We start from the raw sequence: 19943 nt of genomic DNA, 5'->3' as shown, positions 1-19943 counted from the left end.
TTATCCTTGAAAAAGTCTCGAAACGAAGATAATTTACCGTTGGGTGTCTTGCCTATTAAAGGGGAAGTCTCAGTAAATAGCTTTTACCTAGACTAGAACCATAGAGGATATATGGTAGAGGAGTAGACAGTTGTTGTATTCACTTCTAGTTAAATGCTTTTTAGCTACTTCCGGTACGCTGTTTCTTGGTAGACACCTAGTTGGTTACATTTGTCCAAATATCATCACTCTATGCCTCAATAGTAGGGCCGGAAATAAGCACAGGACACTGGACATTGTCCAATAAAATTTTAAAATGTCCCTTAATTTTATTGTAAAGACTAAGGGGGCCACTGGACAGTTTGATCAAACATTTTCCCAAGTTTTGATAGCTTGACTATGAAGATGCGACCCTATTTTTGCACACTCCAGTGGACAATGTCCTATAAATCTTCCAGCCAAACAGGGGGTCACTGGACACATGTCCTATAAGAAATTTTTCTTATTTCCGGGCGACATTTTTCAACCTATAATGATGTATGAGTTATCTCAGTTGTGACGTCAGTGCCTAGGTTTAACGTCACTGGCTTAGCTTTGGCAATGGGCGGCCATGTTTGTGTACCGCTTTGGTTCTATGGGCAAATAGCATGGGTGATGTCACACTTAGGCTTCTGAGATTGCTCTATTGTTCAATGGGAAAAAACCGGAAATGAATAACAAACTTTTTTTGGTTCAGACTTAAGTGTCTAGTCTACTCCTCTACTGTATATCCTCTATGGTAGAACCAAATTGTTGCAAATTGCGGATTTGCAAATATAAGAAATTTATAAAGACACATTTCTGGACACTATTTCTTAACGATTCCCTTGTATTGGAAAACCGTTTAGACAGTAATAGACTATTCATATCAGAAGTGAGATGAGACCAGAAGTACTGAGCTAACCAAATTCTTCACTCGGCGAAAGTGAATATTCTTGATAAGACACCAACGGTTGGCCCTCTAGTAGCGGTTTCTGAATTTTCCCTCCAAAACGTGAGACGCTGGTGGCGGTAGACGGCCGAACTAGATTCAAGGAGCCGCGTCCGTGTTCGGCCGCTTTAGGTTGAGGGGAAGGGGGTAGGAAATGTTTTTGGAACTCGACCAATTTTTTTCTCTCGAGTGTAGGCGCGTGGGAAGCGGCATAAAATCCTCAAATTTGTTCACTAGTGCCAGGATCTACTATCAATGCTAGAGCCCTTCACTTCTAGTCGAGGGGGTAGACGCTCTAGATCTCTGTGTACACCTGAGTTCAAAAGAGTTCAGCTTTGACAGTGCATAGAGTTCAAATCCTTCGGAACTCAGAGTTCAGCTTTGATAGTACATTGAGTTCAAGTCATATTGTACACCTGAGTTCTCAAGTGTCTTCCCCCTCGCTTCTAGTCTCATCTCACTTCTGTTCATATTCATGTCCTGAAACTGAGGGTTGCCTACCCACTTTTTAACATCCACGATCACGTGAACCCTGTGAAAGGTCTATGGATTTTCGTATTCTCTCCCTAAATTGGGTCCCATTTCTCGTAGGTCGTAGCTTTTCTTGAGCTCTATTGGAAGTTAACCAATATTATTTCGTGAGGCGTGCCCTTTAAAATTACCTTTTAAAAATTACCTTTAAAAAAAATCTTAGTCGAGAGGCGAAATTTGGTGAAAAATAATGGTCTTGGGGTAAAAAGCGTGCCAACGTGTTTTATGACTTTTTATTGCTTGTTAGATATATTATCTATCTTTTCGAGTTTCGTTTGAAATACTTCTTTTTTCTGTTTTCGTCTTAGCTATTTTTGATAACTTTTCCTGGTATCACACTACCTTACAACCTTCTAGGTAAAAAGATGAAATATATATACATACATACATTGCTTCTCTGAAACTGCATAGGGGTTCGAGAGAGAGAGAATCAATTCAAAGGCATTGATTTTATATTCAGGAATGTGTTAGCACCCACTTTTTCGCGCTATTTGAATCTTGAAAGCTGTTTTTTCTTTCTTTTCGGTGGAAGGGTAGGGTGCCAGATTTATTTCTCGAACATTATCCTTGAAAGTTACTTGACTGTGCGAGGGGACATTCACTAAATATGAATAACAGTGTCTAGTATTACCAAGGAGCGATATCTAGTTTACTAGGGAGAAGGTATAAATTCGCCTCATTTCTAGCTTTATCTCCAGTCCAAACGTATAGATCCGGAGTTAATCCCCGCCTCTAAATTACAACCACCATCTCATTGGTTCTTGAAAACTCACGTCAGCGCGATGCGAATGACGAAAATTACATATTTTCCGACTGAGGAAAGGCGAAAATAGCCAGGTCTCCTTTCACGACCCCCCTTGTATTTTGAAAGGGGGACTTGGACTATGGCGCGCGAATACTTAGGCTTCTTATACCTTCTCCCTAATAAACTAGATATCACTTCTTGGTATTACCTTGTAGTCCACTGTCCAAAGCGATATAAGCCATATTTTATGAGCCAATCGTGTAACGTAAATTTTATAACTAGTATTGGTATTTTGGGCTTGCATTTCGGTTTCTCGTAGCAGACGGCATAGCCCACTCGAAAGTTGGGTTCACGTACCCGAGGTGGTCGCCCTATGTATGACGGCCGATCATCTTGCGTTCGTGAGCGCGGTATTCAAGTGGGCTATGCTACCACTCAATAGGCTGAGCTCCTATCGCTGAGTAATAAATTACGAGCGACCTAGGGTAAGCCTGTTAGTTATTTTCTTTGACAGTAAATAAGAGTGATTAGTGCCTTTGTTGACTGACATGTAGATTACTAGTAGCAAAGGTTCCAAATGTTGCCTGGGCTACTTTGAAATTTTTTTAAAAAATATGGAAAATATATGACGTCAGATAACGTTCTGGTTACTTTTCTGGCACCTACTAGCCACGTGGTCTCTAATTTGCATATCTAGTAAATAGAATTTGAATTATTTATGTATTTAGTTTTATAGCCTATTTTAGAACCTAGGATTAAAATTTTAATATAATACTATCTTTAAAATAAATCAGAAATGTACAAAAATAAGAAAAAAGCATATTTTATTATTTTATTTTTTAAGGTATTTGGGGTAGATTTCTTGAACACCTTATTTGGCTTGATAACTAACACCCGCTTATATTTTACACGCAGTTTTGTATACGGTATATATGGGTAAATATAAATATAAATACACAGTATAATAAATATTTATATTTATGTACCCTGTATGAGAAATTCTTAAACTTAACTCGACCGGCACCGGCACCAGACGAAACCCAATTTCTGAAATAAGATGTTGTTGCTTATGTATGTACGAGTGTCGTTCTAAATTCCAGTAGTTAATAAACTTTAACGATGTAATTTTATGATATAGTCTTATAGACGGTCTCTTATCTTAAAGGAATTTAGTTTAAATTCTTAAATTCTAAGTATTTTAATTTTGACTTAGAAATTAGTAAAAAAAAAAATAATAAATAAATTTACTAAGAGCCAAAAATTACCGATAAATTACCAAGCAACTTTTCAAGGTTTTATTTTTCGTAATAAAAAATATTCATTTAGATTAATCTTCAAATGCGTAATCAGAGAGTGTTTTGTTTGTTATTGAACTAGAAGAGTCACGTGACGCGATGAACTAGTAAAAACCTTAATTATATATATGGGTCATTCCACACCGATTCGAACGACCATGTTACCATGGGTCGGCCGATCTTATTGAAATTTTAACCACGTTAACTATCAACTATTTGATGGTGAAAGCCCAAATTTTAGCCCAAAATATTAATTAGAACCAAAAGTAGAGGCTTTTGAAAAAAAGTCACGTTTTTAGGTTTGAGCCATGACCATATTCGTACCCCTAAGCATAATGTTGAATAACTTTTTTCCAGTTTGATCAAATTTTGTAATATTTTCAGATATAGGGTAATATAACCAGTCAATTTCAATAGTGCTGACGATATGTATCTAACTTGAACGGTTCTCTCGCAAATAGGGATCAATTTTGAATTTTCGGAGAGCGGGGGGTGAACTTTGATGCATAACTCTCCAAGGCCGTTAACTTCGATTTTTTAGTTTTTATAAGGTATCGATAGCCCTATTCCTAGGCTTTAACGTGATACCAGATTTGTTTGTGATATTTTGGTTCTAAGGCACAAAAAATGTAAAAAACTAAATTTCGAGAAAAGCACATTTTTAGGGAAAAAAATATTTTTTACTGCGCGAGGAAAACCATTATTTAGCCATAAATAGTGCTTGTGCATTATCTAGGCATATTTTGGGAATCGTCAATTTCCCTAAATATGCCTAGAAAGTTCTGCTTTAACTTTGTCGCTCCTCAAAAACCTGATAAAGGAAGTTATTTTCATCTTTGATGGCTTCCATCACTGAGGCCACATACACGTCTTTATCGTATTTGGCCGTTACGTAGCCCCCAACAGAAATATCAACAAATCGAATTGTATTCACGTTGGAATCAACATCCTAATCTATTGCGACCATAACAAATGTGCTGAACGAATCACTTGCAAGTCTGTACATTTGTAATTAACTGTGTGATGTGGAAATGAATTTATGGTGGCTTCGAGTGCCAATGACAGTACAAGCCTGTCTATCAAGAGATAGTTGATGAAATTTAACATCCTCTTTCGAAATGTAAAACAAATTTAGTACCAAGAATGCTTCTTGCTGGCCATTTACAGAATTGTAAAGGCTTTAATATTTGATCATTTTCAAAGTTTTGCAAGGAAGCACGTCATACCAATACTGTCACAGGGGCTTTTACTATGCGAATAAGCAAAGGAATTCCAGTCTGCGGTTAGTCAAAATCCGAATAGTGGAAACCTAAATTCAGCAGATTTTTTGCAATTTTTTTATTCCGAAGCACCTACATCGCTAAAGCAGTGTAGATGTTTGACGTGTGGTAAAATGACCTGAATGTATGATATTATGGACTTAATGAAGTAGTTAATGGTAGAAGCTTGTGTTTTCATAGGCCCTCGAAGCCACCATAGACTCTTCCTCATCACACAAATGTACAGACTTGCAAGTGATTCGTTCAGCACATTTGTTATGGTCGCAATAGATTAGGATGTTGATTCCAACGTGAATACAATTCGATTTGTTGATATTTCTGTTGGGGGCTACGTAACGGCCAAATACGATAAAGACGTGTATGTGGCCTCAGTGATGGAAGCCATCAAAGATGAAAATAACTTCCTTTATCAGGTTTTTGAGGAGCGACAAAGTTAAAGCAGAACTTTCTAGGCATATTTAGGGAAATTGACGATTCCCAAAATATGCCTAGATAATGCACAAGCACTATTTATGGCTAAATAATGGTTTTCCTCGCGCAGTAAAAAATATTTTTTTCCCTAAAAATGTGCTTTTCTCGAAATTTAGTTTTTTACATTTTTTGTGCCTTAGAACCAAAATATCACAAACAAATCTGGTATCACGTTAAAGCCTAGGAATAGGGCTATCGATACCTTATAAAAACTAAAAAATCGAAGTTAACGGCCTTGGAGAGTTATGCATCAAAGTTCACCCCCCGCTCTCCGAAAATTCAAAATTGATCCCTATTTGCGAGAGAACCGTTCAAGTTAGATACATATCGTCAGCACTATTGAAATTGACTGGTTATATTACCCTATATCTGAAAATATTACAAAATTTGATCAAACTGGAAAAAAGTTATTCAACATTATGCTTAGGGGTACGAATATGGTCATGGCTCAAACCTAAAAACGTGACTTTTTTTCAAAAGCCTCTACTTTTGGTTCTAATTAATATTTTGGGCTAAAATTTGGGCTTTCACCATCAAATAGTTGTTAGTTAACCTGGTTAAAATTTCATTAAGATCGGCCGACCCATGGTAACATGGTCGTTCGAATCGGTGTGGAATGACCCATATGCTAAATTATTAAAGTTCATGATTAGCATCTGACCATGCCCACAAAATTCCCCTAAGTATGAACTCCACAGAACAATAAATTATAATTATTATTAAAGCGATACCCCGGGCTAGAATTTTGCTTTCTTCTTTTTTAATCGAAAGAACGTATAAAATAATAAATGTTTTCAATTGGAACCATGTTTATATCTTCAATATTAATGAAGATACGAGCAATTAAGTTTCCGTAATGGATGGCACTACGCGTTAGGCTACTCCGCGAAGCACTGGGAAGTACCCCTCCCTATTGGACTCCTAGTACCAACCGACGGATTCGTCCAATAGAGGTACTCCCTAGTGCTTCGCGGCAAAGCCTAACGCGCAGTGTCCATTACGGATACAATCGATTGTATCTTCTTTAATATTGTAGATAGAAACATGGTTCCAATTGATAACATTCATTATTTTATACCCTCTTTCGATTAAAAAAGAAAAAAAATCTAGCCTGGAGTATCCTTTTAATCTGATGGTTGTTTATAAAAAAATAAATAAATTCCAAATGAAGATGAATCTTTCGACACTATATTTTTGTCAAAGGATAATTTCGCACAGCTTTAATAATATGGCGAAACTTATTTATTATTTATTAGCATCTTGCTTTTCAATTACGTTTATATACATGTTTTTTTATAGATCACAAATTCCAGAAGCTGGAATTTCTTTTACATTCAGTATAAAGAGAAATTTGTGTTCCTTTAAAATTTTTCATATCAAAATATAAAAACATGACATGGCCTATTTCGGAAAGTTATAAGTTTACTTTTGGCGTAATTTAAAAAAAGGCCCCACTCTTTCCAGAATATGTTTTACAGGAAAATGTCTTACTCGAGGCTAAATTCTACGTTTAAATTGATGGACTTCATCCAGTCTCAAATCTTAAAGGCCCCTTCAGACGTCGGTGAAGTCGCTTAATTAGACTGTTCTCACGTGTCAACGTCTACGTAAAGGATTCGTGGGTTTAGTTTGAAAATTTTCTATTTCGTCTTGCTGTGTCCAGATGGCAGCACCTCGTTAGCCCCTTTTCTTTAGCCATATATAGCTCACTCGATCATGCTTTAGTCACTCAAGATCGAGTGAGTTATGCTTTAGCAGACGATGTATGAAAGTTTTAGGATTCTTGGCGATGTATAGTATTTGCTTGAAGGAGAGAGGAATGGAGTGGAAACCCCCATACCTATGACGTTGCCTCTGTACCCCCACCTTCGGCACCATAGTCCGCGGTTAGGTAGGGTCGTACTAGACGAAATTGTAAAGGACGATCCCTCTATCTTAAAAATAGAAGCTAGTTCTCATACAAATACAATGGCGCTACGCGGCAGCACTTAACAATCGCCGCAGGTCGCCTGTCATCATTTCAGTCTCATCTCACTTGCCATCTTGGATTCGACTGTTTTAGTATTCAAAAGGCTTGGCTCAAAAATCACCATATACGTGACTCGTTTTAAGTCGTCTACTCTGACGTATGAACAATGAAATGAACACTTGTACCGACGCGACGGAATCGAAATTAACTAGTCGACAGACGAATTTAAATCTATTCTGAATGGGCCTTAACCTTTTTTGAAGTTGGAAAAATGTTCTGGATTTGTTTCTTTGATATATGAGGCCGCGCATGTAATAATATTATATTAATTTAACTAAAATTGTACGTTTGGCCGTGAGTTTATGATTTATTTTACTTAACGATCGTGGTTTTCTTTTCGAGAAAGTTATGGAGTAAATCTTTTAATTTCGAAAGCGTCTAATCAAGTAATCAAGACTACATTTTACTAAATATTTATTACGTTACGCCAAAAATTTACGTATGAGTTATGTATCAAGAGTATATATAAGTCAGCCAAGAGTTGTGTAAAGTAAACGTGACTGAAGACTTTCGTTTTAATTAGCCTATAATCTATGAAACGGTGTCATCGAACATTTTGGGCTCAAAATTGCCCATAGAACCCATTGTACTTCGTTATTACCACCCTATATCGTTGACAATTCGAGTCTTAATTAAATGGGGAGTTATTAACAGTAGTATTATATGATCCAAGAAGCATTGCTTAATGTCAATTAATTGCTTCAGGACTAAAACCAGAAGTCGTTTCAGTGGCACTTGAAAACACTTTTCTCTATCGCAAGATGTTTCAAATTATGAGCTGTAGTCTGCTACCACGAATTTTCTCGTGACGTCACACCCCATCTTTTACCATATTGGAAGTCGTCAGCTCAGGCCATACAATAGAGAGCTTTCAGTCTGAGTCTCGTGACATAATTTACGCTGCCACATTGGTGGGTAGGAATGAAGTTGAGACCACCCAACAGCGGTAAGACTTGGGAGGGTGTGACGTACTACTATCCCATCTGAAAGCTATCTATTTAGACTACCAATATTGACGTCACGTCCCCGTAGCTCCTCCCCTCTCAGTACCACCAAGAAGCGATATCTAGTTTAGTAGGGAGAAGGTATAGGATGCCTAAGTATTCGCGCGCCATAGTCCCAGTCCCCCATTCAAAATACAAGGGGGGACGTAAAAGGAGGCCGGGCTATTTCGCCTCTCCTCAGTCGGAAAATACGTAATTTTCGTCATTCGCGTCGCGCTGACGTGAGTTTTCAAGAACCAATGAGATGCTGGTTGTAATTTAGAGGCGGGAATTAACTCCGGACCTACGTTTGGACTGGAGATAAAGCTGGAAATGTGGCGAATTTATACCTCTTCCCTAGTAAACTAGATATCGCTTCTTGGTACCACTCTATTGTGGTGCACATCTGTTTTGTCAAATGCCGTTGAACAGTACTAGTACTGGCTTCCGCATCGATAAATAAGTTCGTTTCAAAAATTAAAAGCTGCTGAGCACTTCTCTATAAATGATTCGGTAAACTAACTTCCTCCTTCCGAAATTTACTTCCGCGACTGTAGGTTAAATTATTACCTAATAAAAAGCAACCTTGAGTAATTAAGAAAGGGTTTCGTAGTTGTCGTAGAAATGTGTGCTCAAATAGTTGAAACCGAGCACGTGTTTAGTAAAGTTTCCTTTATTACAAAACAATGAGCTTATCTATTACGGATATGAATGTATCTTAAGTCTTTAGATAAGTGTTAACTTATTTGTTTTGTATTTTTTATTTCTTGATAGCAGCAACAGGGTTCACCCACTCCTAACGAAACGTCAACTTTCGAGTCCCGAAATTACTCCTCTTACTAGTCATGGAATCAACAACAACGGAAAGCGGAGACAGTTCATCATGGAAAGTCCTGTTCAATTTACAATCGTAAGTTCTTTCTCACGCTGTTTCAATAATGTTAAAGGAAAAGTTCAGGTAACATAACATTATACGAGGGATAGATTAGAAGTAGCAGAAGTGAGATGAGACTAGAAGTGAAGGGCTCTAGCATTGATAGTAGATCCTGGCACTAGTGAACAAATTTGAGGATTTTATGCCGCTTCCATCGCGCCTACACTAGAGAGAAAAAAATTGGTCGAGTTCCAAAAACATTTCCTACCCCCTTCCCCTCAACCTAAAGCGGCGAAACACGGACGCGGGTGCTTGAATCTAGTTCGGTCGTCTACCACCGCGAGCGTCTCACGTTTTGGAGGGAAAATTCTGAAACCGCCACCAGAGGGCCAACCGTTGGTGTGTTATCAAGAATATTCACTATCGCCGAGTGAAGAATTTGGTTAGCTCAGTACTTCTTGTCTCATCTCACTTCTGGAAGTAGGAATGGAGAACGGTTTGTATTTACACCAGTCCGACTCATAACCCAGTATAGAGCCCCTCCCTCCAACGGTAACGAAAAGTTTAAATTATCTTATTGGCTCACTTAAAGTACGTTTTGATGACGTTGCTGACAGGGACGGCGTAAAATACGCCATTCCTTTTACCTCTGTCGCTATGACTCGCCTCTTCTTTCATGCTGCCCCGGTCCCGTGGAAGGGGGTCCGGGACTTTGACGCGCGCCCACATTACTCTGTTCTCCATTCCTACTTCTAAAATTAAATCTATCCCTGGTATAATGTTATGTTACCTGAACTTTTCCTTTAATAATAAACTCGGTATAGTCCCCGGCCCTTTATTCACTTAGTTCAAAAGGCACCAACCAATCTGCTATTAACCGGAAGTTCCCGATATATATCGCGTGACCATAGGACATCCGCCGCCGTTAGGGCACACCCCTTTATAGTTGGGTTTATTGTCGCAATTATGGGTCACTAATCTCACTGTATTCATTATTGAATAGAATCGCGGAATCAATATATTATTAGTAGATATGTGCTTTGGATTATGTCGGGGCTTGTATTATTATGTGTTGTGTCGTGGTTCCGTAACGGGTTTACGGGCGTTAGATGTTTATAACGTTGAAGTACTGGTTCACGTGCATAAGCAACGCGAGGGGTAGACGCTTTGGATGTACACCTGAGTTCAAAAGAGTTCAGCTTTGACAGTGCATTGGGTTCAAAGCCTTCGGAACTCACAATTCAGCTTTGACAGTGCATTGAGTTCAAGATATATTGTACACCTGAGTTCTTAAGTGTCTACCCTCTCGAAGCAACGTTTGTTGTCCGCTGGTTTCCGTTTAAATATTGAATTGGAAATTATTAAATTATTATCAGTTGTGGCATAAGTTTATAAGATATGTTCCATCCATAATTATGACAACTACCTGTACTTCGTAATGCGAGAGGCTTACAGCTCGAGCTAGTCCGAGAACGGCAATCGAGTATTGACAATTGACTACACTCGGTTGGTTTTGCAGTCCGTCATCCTATTAAGGCTGCACTAAGCCTTTGACAGCGCCAGATCACCAGGCATCACTTTACCTCGAATCTATGACCTACCTAGGTCACTTCATGACAAGCTCCAGTTTGTAACCAGTGACAAACTTATGGTGAACATATCGTATGAACTTATGCTTCAAGTTAATGAGGTTCTTTCGTGCGATTAAACTAAAGGTTAGTTAGTTAAGGAAGAAGGGTACATCATCAGTAATCGGTGTTTTTGAATAGATAAGATTTGAATTAAGATATAATAATTGTTTTTGTCCGCGCCTCTCTATCGTGCTAAGTAAGAGGCGCCCTCAATTTTACTTTTTTTGGTTTAAAAACACTGTTCGTTTTTAGGCTCGTTTAGGGATAAAATTAGGTTAATGCTATAATATTTTTTCTCTCTCTTTTTTCGATTCTTCTTTTGAAAAAACAGGGAGTGCAAAGTCAGGATCGACACCTCTTTCTTTTTCACGATTTCTTGCTCATCGCCAAATTGAGGTAAGAAAAAAGATGCTTCTTTTCTCATCATTTCTCTTTTTAACAATTGTTGTTAAACAAAAATCCGTGAAACCGAAAAAAAGAAAAAGAAAAATTGCCTTGAAACCATTTTAAGTTACCCGCGTCTTATAAAAGTTTTTTGGAGATTATAATCAATGGACGACGTCTAGTGTTAAACACTCTTATCTCTGGGATTAAGTATGGTAAATAGAAAGTGAAATGATTATTTGAATCAGTTTTCGCAATTGAACTGAACTGGCAGTTGTTGAATCTGCATAAAAGGAATTAAGAAATACGTTTGAGACGCCATTTTCAAAGATGGACGCCGAATGACAACGCAACTATAGCGTGTATTGAATTGGTGCACGCATTTTTAGACAAATTGATTGATACTGAGTGAGGTGGAGCTACGGAGACGTCACGTCAATATTGGTAGTAGAGTTAAGAAGGACGGTGTGACGTCACAAGAAAATTCGAAGTAGCAGACTAAACAGGGTGCTAGAACCAGAATACAGTGGGTTCTATGGGTGGCGATTTTGCCCCTTAGGGCCAACATTTTAGGGCCTTAATTTAAGTAAGAATTATTACGTTATGATTAAATCACGTGACCTAACGTCAATTTTCGATACAACTACCCTTTAAACTTGAAAATTTAAAATTTATAGTTTGTGTGGCGTGGTTAACGCGGTTTAGTAAGTACCTTTAAAAAATCTTACCTTTAAGGGGTTTGTTCCAAATACATTTTTCAAAATTTCAAATTTTTATTATTTTTTATTTTATTTTAAAGAACCCTTTTAGCAAAGTACTTTAAAAACCGCCGGATCCGATTGGTATCCTTGTTATATAAAATTAAAACTACGTAATAGTTTTCTTATACAGGGGGGGTGTACATTTTTAATTGATCTTAATGAATTCGATCAAGCGGTAAATTGCATTTTTAATTTATTTCTAATATATTTTTTCTCAATCTAATGCGAAATGATAAGAGAGAAGAGAGAGAAAGCCTTGATTTACTTTTGTTTTGAAATTGCTTTTCTTCATTTTCATTTACGGTTTTTGCGACATTATTCCTTAGCAAGTTGGTTTAATGAAATTTAATTGTCCCATGAATATAGATATGTTGAGGCTTTGATTAACAGGTTTTTTTTAGCGAAATACGTTTTGTTGCGAAACAGGTGCTCAGAGTTATGACAAATCGGTAAAAGTGTGAAATATCACGGAGTTTAATGAAACCTCCTCTGAACGATTTAAAATATTCACATTTGATTTTCTGCAACAAATTTATAGTTTCTTGATTTATTTTAAAAATGTTCGTCATAATCAGAGGGAGATATGAGTCGATAATTTACCATCAGTAACTTTTACCAAATACCGCCGTAACTTACCTTACGATTTTTATCATACCGCAATTTTACAATCGTATTTTACAGTTATAAATTAGCAAAGAGTTTCCAAATTTAGGCGATCAGCATCAAAACCTTTTTGACTAAATATTTAAGTATAAAAATTTGATTGTTATAGTTCCGTAGACCAATTTTTTACCCCAATTTCCCATTAGCGCTGTTTAAGGCCCCAAAATTAGGAATGAAGTGCTCACAACTCAACTTAGTTTAATCTAATTTATTAATTTACACCTTAAAAAATAAATTACCATAAATTACCGAGATAACAACGGTAATTATATTTTCCCCATAAATTAGAATCGTTAAATTACAGCTTTCAAAAATTACTTCAATTTCACATCTCTAAAATCTTCACACCTTGATATGGTAATTTGTAAACTTAAATTACCTACATTATTAAAAAATATGTGCTAAAACATTGAGGTATCATTTTAATGCCAGTTAACTAAAGAAACAATTGAAAAATTACCACAAATGAAATATTTATATACACGAAAAAAAAAATATTTCAGTTTTGTCCCAACAACAGGTTGCTTCGCGTACCTTTTGCAATTAGATTTCAATATTCTTAGCAAAAACGTATTAATTCGCAATATTAAAAGTTAAGATATAGTTGACTATAATACAGCTACGACCCGTCAAGGTTTCACCCCCCAAAATTTGAAATATTTAAAACTTTTTCGAGGTTCGAGACTTGGTAACCTACTTTTCTTTTTTATCTCTTTTGGAAAGTTCTTTGATATCGCCCGACTTGGAAAATTGTATAAGGTCTTTTTTAGTTTTAGGAGACTTTGTCTCGAACCCTTTTTTTGGACTGAATTTGAGTTTTTAAAAAGTATTTAGTTCCTCAACTCCGATGTCTTTGTACTTTTTTTTTATGGGAATATCTCGTCAGCGAGATGTTTGTGAAGGAAAAAAACGTACGAAAAATCTTTACCCCTTATATAACGGGTCAAGTTTTATAACAAAAACGATAGTGATGATAAGGTAATCAATAAAGAAAGATGTAACGACTTTTAGGAGAGTCTATGGACAAAAAAATGCAAATCTTTTCATGGCTTTTAAGGGAAATTTGGTGCACACGTTATTCAGTCTAGATTTTTGACCCACTTGGTTAAGCCAGGAATACTTATTGATAATAAGAATCTACGTGTAGCCATTTTCTCAACGTATTTATGCAGAGTTTGTGTTAAGAGCTAGACTTATCATAATGTATGACGAATTTTACTTCACGAATGATCTATATCGCTGCCACGCTGAACCTTGACCTCGGGCTCCTGACCACGCGTTGCTACTAACCAATGAAATCATAGTTAGAAAGACGTCAAAATTATGAGGGGTGACGGATAGTAAGTTCTCAAGTCCGTCCCACAAAACCCGTGAAGAAATTAATATGGGATTCATTGGGACACTATGATTCCTAGTAGCTGTATGTATTCCTGGTTCAACTTATTTTCTTAATTTGGAAAGCGTACAAACAAATTGAAACAGAGTTTATACGAACATGAAAAAAGGGTAGACCTGCGTATTGTGTTTTTTAATTAACCCTGAAAAGTTTTAAAATATTTTGTACTTCAAATTGAAACTAAGTACGTTATCTATAAAGTTAATTTTCATTGTAGTCTAATTTTACCAAGTTAAATCGCTTATACTGATAAATCCACCTGTGCAGCATTGTTCAGATCGTGCCATACCACTGGCAGATGCAATGTTTTAGTAATGTTTAACAGTACAGGTTTTTTGGTAGTTTTTATAACCAAACGGAGTACTGCTCTGATACCCAGTTGGTTAGTTAGTTAGTTTCTAGGTTTTTGTTTTAAATACAAACATTCCATTCGTTATCATAAACGTATAGGCAAGACCACTCACTATACTGTATGGAATAGATCACAATTGTGAAAATCACTTTTTACCACAGATGAAATCGATATATTAAATTTCAGACCTATTAGAATTTTTAGAAATAAACAAGGTTCCTTTGATTTTAAAAATAGTTCTCAATTACCATTGATTAATAAGTAATTACAGATAATGAGCAATTAACGCTAACGCTTCAAGTATTTGTGGCTCGGAATTTAGACGTTCACATTGCAAGCATTGACCCCTTATAGTTTAAAAATAGTTATCAAAATTATAGACTAGTGAGTAATTACAGATATTGAACAACTAACACTAGCGCTTCAAGTATTTGTGGCTCGGAATTTAAACGTTCACATTGCAAGCATTGACCCCTTATAGTTTAATTCCGTAGATCTACTATTTAGCATACCGAGTTTCATACAAAATATGCGTTGCATTTGCATAAATAGCCTTAGTAAACGTAGATAACTCGTACGTATATTGTAGTTTACAATATTTTTTTATAAACCTTATCCTAAGAATATTTTTCTCACAATCCTTTTACAACTTTATTCAATTAAAGAACCGAGTGTGGTAGATCGTAGACGCTTTAAATATTTTAACTATTTTCCGAAGATAAGTTTATCTATCTTTAAATGCCTGTCGGTGGAATTTAAGGTGGAGTCTTTATTTTATCTGCATTTTCTTCGCGTGAAATACGAGAACGTTCTCAGTAAAAGGTAGTTTCTATTTTTTAGCATTGCATGTGAATGTATTATCTCAACGTAGGTTATAGAAACCGAGTTTAGTGTGTATGTTTGTTTGTGGAGATGGGATACACGAAAATTTATTTAACTAGGAGCAGGGAAAGAGAACAAGGGGGTAGGCAACCCCTAGTATCAGGACATACCAAGGGGGGTTGATCCATTTCTGCCCTTGCGCACTCTCATAGTCTAAAACTCCTACAGCGCAGGTGCAAAAAAAGCAAGAGCGAGATGGAAGGCAGAGTTTTCTGCTAACTATTTAACCGATTAACCCATAAATTAAAACGTTTTCCGAGAACAATTAAAGGCTTAAACGATTCTTAGCCATTGTTTTGAAGAACAGGAGCTGGATTGCAACCAGTTTCTCGCAAACGGAACTGTGAACTGCATATGTAAATTTCTTATCTGCTTGCCATTTTTTAGATATGGCAATTGGGCGATTTGTACTCAACCTGAAATTGAGCATTTCGATGTAACTAAAAGGGAAAGACACGGGGTACAACTTTGGCTTCCATCTGGCTTTTTGGCGCCTGCGCAGTAGTATTTTTGTATCATGAGAGTGCGCGGAGACGGATGGCAATGTATCAACCCCCTTGTATATCTCGATAGTGAGCACAAAAATTCGATTCGTGCTCGCTGGTCTCGATACTGAGGTTGCCCACCCCCTTTCATGTATAGTAAGCATTAGAGAAGAGAAGGAATTTTTGGGAATACGCTGACACACGTAGATCTTAACAATACGAAATCGTAATTTTTCTTGTTTTTCTAAATGGCATTTTTTTTTTTTCGTTTCTCGTTAAATCTTTACCCACAGAGAAGTATCGAAAGGGTTAGTGTTTAGAGAGAGGCTTGGCATAAAAAATGTTCTTTACGATCTTATCGATAATGTCAAGCCAATTCCGAAATTCTCTTCATTCTTCCGAGCCCCATTCCGTATCGTAACAAAACATCGGAGCAATAGACGATAAGAAAATTTAACCTTAGCAGAGCAATAATCAAAATAAAGATATCAGAGTATAGTCTGACTCCATTCCAATCTCACGAATACCTGAAACTAGTCTAGATCTGATGGTAAAAACCCCAGCCCAGGGAAACTGAAATGGGAATTTTATTTATATTATTCGAAACCTGGAATCGTTCCTGAACATGTATTTCTCAGCTATCTGTCGCAAAGAGTATGGAGATACGAAGCTACCATAATTTTTACAAACAATAATTAACTAATTCAAATATTAAAACAAGTTGGGAAACCAAAATTTGCCTCTCCGACTCGAGAGGACTACACTTATTTACCCCTATATGCAAATATTGCTATTTATTGATAAGCAACTGCAGGGGTTAAAATTAAAATACTGAATTATTCAAGCGTTATAAGACGTTTTATTCATAAATCGGTTGCCGTGTAAATACTATAGTCAATAGTTAATATCTAAAAATATTCATTGACAAAAATTATGAATCCTCTACAAGGGGCTGTTCAATCAGATTCCCTGTACACTTACTGATTAGGGGTTAGTTACGTGTAATCATTTAGCAATTTTAGGTTGTAAAAAGGGTATATAAGGATTGCGTGTAATCTAGCAAGTACAGAAAATTATAGCGTGTACACCAATTACGCTGAGTTACTGGTAATCGGTAATTTAATAACTATAGCATTATAAAAATCAGAAGATTACTTAGGTAATTTACCAGTCACGATCCTGATTGGATCCTATTCAATTAATAAAAACTGTCTTTGTGTGTAAAAGATTAGTGAACAAAATGGAATGACTGAAGTTCCAGATATTAAAAATTTTATACAATATCAATTATTTGAAAAAATCAGTTAGACCTAATTTCCTTGGTTTTACAGGCAATTTATCTAATTAGTTTGTACTTAGCCTTTGACAGCACCATACCAGGCTGAAGAATCGATGATTTTTCACCTACGTGACTTCATGACAAGCTTTCAGTAACAAGTGACAAACTTATGGAACATATCTTATGAACTTATGATGCATTAATATCAAAATAGACAAAGCGAATTTTATATGAAAGGCAAAAATAAAAGCCACGCCGGCAATTTTAAATCGAGTAAATAAATCGTCACGTTCCAAACTAGTTTAATTGGCTGATCATGGCATGAGCAACTGTTAGATACTTGAATTTCCCAAACAAGGAGTATTGTTGTCTGTAGAGTACGAGTAAGGGGCAAAGTGGCGGTGGTGGTTTTAGGTCAATTGGAAAACGAATCCGGATTAGAAACGTTATAATGGTCAATGACATCTCACGGGCGTGTGAAACCGGGCCTAAAATTTTTACTAGAAATTCAATAGCCGCTGATTATCATATAAGATAAAGACAAGAAGTGATAACTAGTTTACTAGGGAGAAGGAAAGGTCTAAATTCGCCCCATTTCTAGCGTTATCTCCAGTCCAAACGTAGGTCCGGAGTTAATCCCCGCCGCCTCTAAATTACAACCAGCATCTCATTGGTTCTTGAAAACTCACGTCAGCGCAACGCGAATGAAGAAAATTGCCTATTTTCCGATTGAGGAGAGGCGAAAAAGCCCGGCCTCCTTTTACGTCCCCCTTGTAATTTGAAAGGGGGACTGGGACTATGGCGCCCGAATACTTTTGAATCTCATACCTTCTCCCTAGTAAACTAGATATCACTTCTTGATAAAGACGAAGTAAGAGAAAAAAGATAAACATTTTAATCGGGGCGTGGTACACTATTATGTTTATTCCCCTTATCATTATAGTTATATCTATAATTTCACCTGTCTTAAGAAGGTATATCCTATTTTTATCTTGACCGATAATTATCGAAAGAACAAATATCGAGGAGGAATCGATATTATAATATCGGCGTGACCCCGATTGCTTTAGTGCCTTTCTGGATATAGTCTCTTGTTAATTAACGTTATATTTAAACGAGTTAAACCGGGATATAATGGTCCCGTGCGTCAACAGTCTGAGTGAGTCAGTGTCTTTTAAAAACATTTCGTGATATTTTTCGCTAAATTAAGTTTGACGTTTTGTCGTTTCGGATATTCTACAGGGTTAAATTTGACTGCAGTCTAAAAATAGTCTAAACGATACCAAAAGGACGATACTCATTAAAATTCACGCGACATTTTTTTTTTCATTAAAAAAATACAGGGTGTTTCTTATAAGTCTGAATTGCGTTAATTAAGGCAGGGGGATATTCTTTGGGAAATCAATTTTGACTCGAGAAGTTAATTTCATTCCTAAATCACATATCAATCTTAACTCGAAAACAGTGTCCCTTGTGGCAAAAAGGAGATAGAAATTACACATTTTCAACTCAAAATTTATTTCCCAAAGAACATCCCCCCTTAATTTAAGCCTGACTTATCAGAAATACCCTGTATATTCTTAGTTGCAAACATAAGACAATATATTTGTTCGTTTAGCTTCAAATGAGAATTTGTCTATCTCGAATAAAGTAAGATTTGCTACGTCAAATTTACGTTGACGGTTTTTTCGGATACTTTAACTATACCGACTCCGGAATTGCCACTATAAATTTTCATTAACTGGGTAGAATTGCAAATCGTGCTATAAACGTTCGTGGAAAAGATTTCGAACAAAAACAGTGGTGTGGATATTTTATCAGCTCTAGTTTATTCATTTCAACCATGAATATCCAACCAGGAATGGGTCAACCAAAAAGAACTGTACATTTCTGGGTAATTTCAGGGAAATTTTAAAATTAAGGGTTGCTTCAACTTAACTAACCACTATACCGTCGCTACTATTTCAAAATTGGATTGAGAAAGGCCAACTTGACTTTATTTAGTACACCTGAAATCATAAGTTTATAAGATATATTCCATAAGTATGACACTACCTATACTTCGTTCGTAATGCTAGAGACTTACAGCTCGAGCTAGTTCGAGAACTGACTACACTCGGTTTTGCAGTTCATCTTCCTACTAAGTCTGTACTAAGTCTTTGACAGCGCCTCACCAGGCGTCGCTTTACCCTGAATCTGACCTACGTCTCTACATGACAAGCTCCAGTTTGTAACCAGTGACAAACTTATGGAACATATCTTATGAACTTACGCTGTTGTATGAACACGAGGGCCCAAAGATATTATGAAAATCAAAGCCTGACTTGACGATTTCTTGGACTCTAGCTCTTGTCAATTAAAGTTACAAATACAAGTGATTGAAATCAATAGATTCATAACCATTCGTTCGAAACCAAAGAAGAACGAGAGATCCTAAATATTTTTAATCCGCTTTAGATGGTAACACAAACCTTCAAAATAAATCCAACCCTCTCTTAAAAAAATCCCTCATAATTCGTCTGTCGCTCAGTTTGTCATAGACTTAAGTGTTAAGCCTACACCATCATTTATCCTATCTTCATGCGTGCAATGTCTACGTCCTTTTCTCGGAGGAAATAGAAGAACCGAGCATGCGGTTTCTGTACTCGTTTGACCCCGGAGGGGCTTGGATAGATTGTATAAGGCGGTTGCTTTTTAATGGTGATAAAACCTTCCCTAGTTGATCAATCTTGTCCATACAAAAAAATAAGAACTGCCTAAAAAAGGATACATACCTTCAAACCGGAGTATTTGTAATGTAATAAAATTTATGTACTCGTGTAGCACCTTGGTATGATCGTTGGTTATTTGGAATTCCTTATGCTTGGGGTTTTCTGAGTATGTTTTCTTATTTATGTGGGTGTTTGGGCATCTCTTTTTTGCGATAATTGACAAACGGTTGGTTCGAACTCGT

At 36.6% G+C, this 19943-nt stretch overlaps 1 protein-coding gene and 1 long non-coding RNA gene across 4 annotated transcripts in view; one reads left to right on the top strand and one right to left on the bottom strand.

The window, feature by feature from the left end:
- Positions 1–19943, top strand: part of LOC149610469 (uncharacterized) — a 103651-nt gene that overhangs the window by 56994 nt on the left and 26714 nt on the right. For 2 of the 3 annotated variants that reach the window (XM_089859473.1, XM_089859471.1), the window contains 2 exons: positions 9058–9193; positions 11120–11184. In XM_089859473.1, coding sequence (XP_089715599.1) covers positions 9058–9193; positions 11120–11184 — 201 coding nt within the window. The remainder of the gene's footprint in view (positions 1–9057; positions 9194–11119; positions 11185–19943) is intronic. The other variant, XM_089859472.1, reaches the window with a different exon arrangement.
- On the bottom strand, positions 167–3237 carry LOC149610470 (uncharacterized). The gene is made up of 4 exons (XR_016376657.1): positions 2434–3237; positions 1959–2081; positions 1865–1883; positions 167–1788 (listed from the first exon to the last, which is right to left on the bottom strand). It is a non-coding gene; the product is annotated as an uncharacterized LOC149610470 (long non-coding RNA).

This window comes from Phalangium opilio, unplaced genomic scaffold (assembly GCF_054372755.1).
Source record: "Phalangium opilio isolate 3A_F unplaced genomic scaffold, DU_Popi_V2 ptg000329l_1, whole genome shotgun sequence".
NCBI lineage: Eukaryota > Metazoa > Arthropoda > Arachnida > Opiliones > Phalangiidae > Phalangium > Phalangium opilio.
This window is presented reverse-complemented; position numbering and strand designations above follow the sequence as displayed.